Source organism: Crocodylus porosus, unplaced genomic scaffold, assembly GCF_001723895.1.
Source record: "Crocodylus porosus isolate Cpor-Errol unplaced genomic scaffold, CroPor_comp1, whole genome shotgun sequence".
Lineage (NCBI taxonomy): Eukaryota > Metazoa > Chordata > Crocodylia > Crocodylidae > Crocodylus > Crocodylus porosus.
The window spans coordinates 8367063-8374014 of NW_017728911.1; the positions used below are offsets into that span (position 1 = coordinate 8367063).

The 6952-nt window shown below is 42.7% G+C and overlaps 1 protein-coding gene across 1 annotated transcript in view; it reads right to left on the reverse strand.

Annotated features, from left to right (window-relative positions):
- Positions 1 to 5106, reverse strand: part of USP3 (ubiquitin specific peptidase 3) — a 53894-nt gene extending 48788 nt beyond the window's left edge. The window contains exon 1 of the mRNA XM_019533393.1: positions 4620 to 5106. Within this exon, the coding sequence (XP_019388938.1) occupies positions 4620 to 4632 (13 nt within the window). The 5' untranslated portion in view covers positions 4633 to 5106. The remainder of the gene's footprint in view (positions 1 to 4619) is intronic.
- Between the last annotated feature and the right edge of the window lie 1846 nt (positions 5107 to 6952).

Sequence of the window (6952 nt, forward strand, 5' to 3'; positions counted from 1 at the left end):
TCCCCCTCTGCCTTTCATAGTTTACATCCCCATCCAAAATTTGCAACAAGAAAAAGTTTAATGCGTGTTATATATTTGACTAGAGGCAAACTAATGTATTTTAACATCAATTCAATCTAACAACTAAAAATAAAATATTTTATTTGTACTTCTGTTATTGCCTGCTTCTCCATCACATTCTGAACAGTCTGTATCTGAAGGTATGTGCTGATCTCTAATTCTTGCTAGTGCAAGCAGTTACTTCAGGTTTTAAAAGTTCTTAAATTGTGTTTAAATTAAAAAAAACCATTAAAAATACTTCCAAGGCATGAAGGAAGACAAATAGTTTAGAGAACTGTAGCGTACAATTGAAAAAACAGTAAATGCAGAAAATGATCAAAACACAAGATAAAATCAGACAGATCAGTGAAAACTAAAGCAAAGATAGTATTTCACTGCTATTCTCAAGAACTCCCCAAAGCTAAAGGAAAGGAATTCTATGAATCCCCTAGTAATCTGATGCCACAACTTTTTTTCTTTTGGAGGTAAGGCAGTATTGGGCTATCAACAGGAGAAGAACCCAACTTTCCATTTATTGCAGACTCTCAATTCTCTCCCCCCTAAAACTGTAATAGGCAACAGTCTGAGTCAAAAAGATACAGCTCAGACTGTTGCCCATTAAGTCAAGAGTCCCCTGGATTAAAATCTTTTATTTAACAAATGAAGCAGAAAACAACCAACCAAAGTTATTAACCATACCAGGACCAGATCCTGGAACCTTACCTAGACACAGACATTTGTACTGGCACAAAATCTCAGTGATGTAAACACTGCTCAACCTAGCACAAGGGGTCTGCCTGCTGGTAGGCTCAGGGCCTCTAAAATGTGCTATTTTACAGGAAAGTTAAAACAGTATCTGATTGCAATGTAGTAGAAAATCTGCCAACTTCTATAAGCCAGTTAACTATCTAGCAGATTTGTGATATTTCAACTAGATATAAATGGATAAAAATGTGACATGTTTCAGTTGAGTCATTTAAATTTAATATTCTGAAAAGAGAGCAGTTTTAGAACAAGATTTTATTTGACAAATCATTTAAAGACTGTGATAAAGTCATCTACAAAAAAAAAAATAAGAAACCCCTTGCATCCAAGAACATCTAAACTTATGCTGTCTCTAAATCACACACATCAAGTATGCAATATGTGTTGTAAGCAAATACACATATAACTTGTATTCCACCATGAAATAAAAGTTGTAGGCATGCCACACACGCCCACCTAGAGTAAAAAAAACTGAGAAAAATTAGGAAGTATTTTTAAAAGTTTAACTAGACAGAAAGTGATGTCACTACATAAGGGAGTGAGTGATGTTGAGCAAGTTTTAACTAATAGGGTCTACCTTCACACCAAATATTGGTAAGAGCGCTAATAAGTCTTACATTAAAATGTCAGATAAAAGAGTAGAAACTGTTCTGGTTAGTTCCAAAGCAGGCATCCAACCTACTAGGTCATGCTGCCTTCCAACCAAGTTAATGAAGCTGCCTAAAAATAGACTAATACAAATGCTTTGCATTTACCTACTGCTTTTCCACCAGTACATGTTGAAGGACTTGAGAAAGGCAGGTGAGCATAATTAGACTGATTATAGTTAAGACACCTATAATGAAATTTGGAATAATCTATATAAGAGTCACTCTAATGTATAAGCTCTGGGTCCACCAACCAGATCAGAGCTGCATCTACAACAAGCTGCCTGTATAACCTTTGGCAAGTCATCTAAAGATTAAGGTAGGACTGAACACTAAACGTAGAGAGGTTACCTCATTTCCACAGAACACAAAACTATTGATAAAAGAATAGAACTATGGTTCTTCAGCTCAAGAAACACGCGCCTCTAATCCTTGAGTCAAAGAGGTAATATATAAATGTCCTTGTATCCTTTTTAGGCTGAGCCAGACGTTAACATGCTATCATACACAGAGCATGTCATCTATCCTGACTTTAATGGAAGAATGGGTCCAAAACAAAACAGTACAAAAAATGAATAATTTTCACTTATTTCTACACTACCTTTTCCAAATATAGTCAGTGCATGAGCTTTTAAGGAATTTTTTAGCTGCAGAAACCCAGAGACCTATAAGCCACCAGGGCTTTGAATCTGATTTGTGTGACTTTTAACTGAAAAAATGTGAGAATGTACCACAAATATTTTCTCCTTTAACTTCAAAGTCAGGCTTACAATTTTCAGGCAACTCCAATTTTCCAACACAAAGTTATAGGTCAACAAAAACAGAATAATGGAACTTGGTTGCAATCATAGGCTCCAGTCCCACAAATGCTTACGTGCGACCTCAGTGGGTGCATCTGTACATGCAAAGGAGTAAACTCCGGAGCTGTATGAGCTACAGCATACTGCTCCCAGGCACACCGTCTACATGTGCACCCAGGGCAGAAGCACGTTTGAGCCAGGGCAGAGCAGACCCGGGCAGGCAGCAGGCTCAGTGGGGTCAGTTGAGCCTCACCCAACCTCTCTGCTGCCTGATGCCGCCACTCAAGTGTCAAACATGCAGAATCATGTGGGTAGGGGGCAGGCAGGAGTCTGGCCCTGCTGGCTGAGCTGACTGGGCACAGTTTACACCCGGGTCAGCACTTACATGTGCGTTTTACTGCAGTTAATAACTCTGCCATAAGACATCACTGTCCCTGATGGTACTATCTTATGGTGGAGTTAATTAACTTGCTATGCCCTAATACCAGTGCATGTATAGATAGTGACACTTTGCTACAGAGCTAATCAGTCTGCTCCACAGTAAAACGCACATGTAGGTGTACCCAGTGTCACTGAACTCAATTGGACTCTGTGGCCATGTCCACACAAACATGGACATTTGGTTTTTGGGGACAACTAGAAATGAGTCACTTTATGCCACCACTAGTTGTCCCCAGGGAACACCAGCGCTACATGCCCCCTGGTACACAACAAGTTACTCTAGGTGGGGTAGGGAAGGCTGGAGCCAGCACTGAGCTGGCCCCAGCAGCCCTACCTCGTGTCCTGGGGGCCCCCCGGGGGTACAGTAGCAGTGATCTTGCCACTTGGAGCCTGGCCAGCAGCCGGAACATGACTCCACACAGCCCAACTCCAATTTTGATCAGTGCATGCTCCACCTTTTCTTTTTCCCCTGTGAGTTTTTTTGATCCCTGGACATCCCACACTGCTCCCTTGCAGCACAGAGACCACCTGAACATGCAGTATGTGGTCTGTGGCACCACATACCATAGTGCTGCACTTGTCTGGACATTACCTGTGGGTGGGGAAAAATGTCTGGCCACATGAAAATCGAGGATTCAATATTGAGCATGTTCTAGTTGTCTATAGGGGCTATTTTCCCCCTCGAAATTAGACTAAGAGAAGGAGGAACAAACCAGGATCTTATATCACAAGAAGAAGCAGGAAACTAGAACTGATGGGGATAAGAGAAGGAGAATGAGGAGCTGAGATGAGACAGAAAGCAGAGGTTAAAGTCTGCGTACATGTGCTTTTACAGTATATTTGTCTTGGCACTGCTTACAAGTTCAAGACTGCAATACCAAAAAACACAGCATGGCAGGACGCTGCCACCTACCCAAATGAATAGGGAGCAGTGTAACTAATTTATCTACGGAAAAACAACCAGCAGTCAGAGTCAGATCCAATAACATGCTATCCTTGAAAATTCTTCCACTTCGACTGAAAGGGTTTATAAATAAAGAAATTTAAACAATACCTAGTTAGCAACTCTGTTTTGTAAAGTTATTCTTTTTCCTTTATCAATTTAAAATAAACCTTACATTTTGTCAATTGTATTTCCATTCTAATCATATTTCACTAGGCTTTGAATATTTCCCAAACTTAGTCTTTTGTACTCTTTGTAGCCCCACAGCAATCTGCAAACATTGGAATATACGATTCTGATCAACTCATTTTACTGCACCACAACGGAAGAGGCAAAGACTAGATTCCAAATGAACCTATTTAGTTTTGGCAGGAAATATTGTTATACCACCAACAGTCCTTCAATACTTAACAAAACTAACCATTAACTTTACTTTAAAAACCTGGTATTCAGCAGAAAAGGATATGAAATGCTGGAGAGTGTAAACACACTAAAAAAAGTGCAAGAATTTCCCCCTACAAAAATGAAATCTCTGATTCCGTAGACACAATCCTACAGTTGTTTTTCTGAAGGTATTACTCAAAATTTTATGCTGCACAAAAAATTAATTAATCTCATCCATACCAGCAAAAAAATGCCAACAGGACCCTTCAGGCTTACAGAGGTGTGCTTGGATGTTTGCTGCTTGCACGTGAGATACAGATCCTTGTGGCTGCACAAATTTATGAAAAATTATTGGGAAAATACCACATCTGAGCTGCTGCAGAGTGGTTTTAAACTGACATGACACATGCATTCAAGCTGTGACACTTCATGACCCTGCCAATGCCCCAAGCCAACAATGCCTCCAACTTGAATAGAAGTCAGAGAGATTAAAACGCATGGAAAGTTTTAACTGGAAATGCTAGACACCTGCACGGAATATTTCATAACATTGCTGATTAAAACCAATTTCAGTGCATTTCTGAACAATTTCTGCCTTACCTCGCTTTTTCATCTCCTTTTTCAAGGTCCATCAACAAACCAGAAAACAAAAAATATTATTAAGACAGAACTTTGCTCCAAGTTGTCCAGAGTGCATTTGGTTCTGTCTTTCTACTTAGTTTGAAAACTCCACCAAGGAAAGAGCATGCTGCCTTCTGCCCACAGCCATGTATACTACCAGGTTTAAATAACAAGAGGAAAAGGCTCCTGCAGTAGAGAGATGGGAACTCTCAAGTTTCTGACCTATGAAATCAGCCCAGACAAAATGTGACAGAAGTGCTGAAAGTGTCAAGAAAGCAGCTTCTTGTCAGTGAGCACAGTCCTCATTCTTCAATTTGGAGCAGAACTTTTCCTATTTAGCTTTGGCTCAGCATGTTCATGAAAGCTGCCTTTTATTGCTCTCTCAATTCTCCATTATCAATCAAGAGACCTCCAAAGAAATCCCAACTGTCTGCACAAAAAATGGCTAATTTAGGCAAACAGAGCCCTTCAGCCTGGCATGCACCCACCCTTAGCTGCTCTTTCACTTTGATGATGTTCCTTTCCATCTGTCAGCTGGGTATTGCAGATGGCATTGTTATACTACTGCCTCTCTCACAGAAGCACTCCAAAATGTTTCCAAATGACATCTTATGCTGATCTTGCTATCAAGGGTCTGTTTTGGGGGTAGAAAAGGAAAAAAACTAATCCATAAGAAATGAATCTGGACATAAGGAAGAACTTCTTTATTGTCTAACCCCCAAGGTTTGGAACAGACTGCCGCTGGAGGCGGTTCAAGCACCTACTTTGAATGCCTTCAAGATGCATTTGGATGCTTATCTTGCTGGGACCCTATGATCCCTGCTGACTTCCTGCCCCTCGGGCAGGGGGCTGGACTCAAAGATCTTCTGAGGCCCCTTCCAGCCCTAATCTTTATGAAATCTATCAATATGCAGCAGCCAGTCGATCTGATACTGAGAAAACCATTTTCTCCAGGATACCAGAGATAAGTCACTGAGTGTTTGAAATGCTTATCATCTCATGTGTTCCAAAAGGTTCTGCTGCCTGCACCAGGTCATGGGCAGCCAGAGAGGTCCCTACATCAGTATCATCATTTCTTCTCCTTTTCTCAGAAAGGTCAACCATCTAATTCAGAAGGGGGCACCCTGAGACCATCCTAGTTCTTCACTGCCATGTCGGTGGTCAGACTAGCTCTGGAACTGCACACAGAAAAGAACAGAATTTAAAAAAAACAACACACCTGCTATATATTTTTCTCCAACTTCAGAAACCAGAAAAAGAAAAGCCTCTCAAGTCATTATTGATCTAGTCTGCAAAAGACAAGAGGTGAAAGTCTCCACTTAAATCTGGACAGTGGATTCAGATGTGCATAGCAGACCATTTCTTTTGGAGTTGTATATTCTCGTTTATCAAAACATGCAAAAAATAAGACAACTCCAGCTGAATGAGTTTGTTTTCTTAGGCAGCAAAGGGAAAAACAAAGGGGGCAGCAAGAGGAAACAGAAGATATTCAAAAACATGTTGTAGTGTAAGCAGCAAAACGCCAGAAACGTCTATAGGTGTGATCTAGAGCAGCTGAACAGGACAGTGCGCTCAGGAGCTCTGGATTTCTTCTGGTGAATTAACAGCTGTCACACCCAACGCAACTTGAGTGCTACAGGCACCACTCAAGGCATGACTATCACTGAAATGACGGCAAACAAGAGGCAGCATTGTGCACACCACTGCGGAGACAGCCTCGCAACAAAGAGCGGCCTATCCCGACGCACAGCCCACATGGGCAGCCTCACTTAGTTGACTAATGACTGGTTCGACATTCCTCTCATCAGTAAAGGCGCGGGCCGATAATGGAAGGTTTTCCATTTGGGATAGGAGTTGCATGAATTTTCTCTCCCGGCTTGCTCAAAGTTATCAATCCTGCGCTGTTTGACCAATCTTGCCAAATCTTTCACACGTGCTTTGCGCCCCAGTGTATGTAAGAAGGAGCAAAGAGGAGGCGGCTCCATTCCTCCAGGCCTCCCCGGCCAAGCTCGCCAGCACCCGCGCGGCGGCGGAGCCGGGGCTAGACTTCTCTTCAGACCCAGACTTAAGTGCTGGGCTGTAGGGCTGAGCGGAAGGAAGGTTTTCTCCGGCTCCCTGCTGCGGTCACGGGGCTGCTCTGGCGCTGCCCGCCGGCGTCTGGCAGCAGGTCTGCCCGCGGGGCTCCGCAGCCAAGCGCGGCCTTGCCCAGGGATGACAGGGCGGCAGACGGGCGGGGCCAGGCCGGGCCGGGGGTCTCCTCCCCGCGACTAAGCGCTCCGGGCCCGGCCGGAGCCGCACCGGGACAAAGGCCG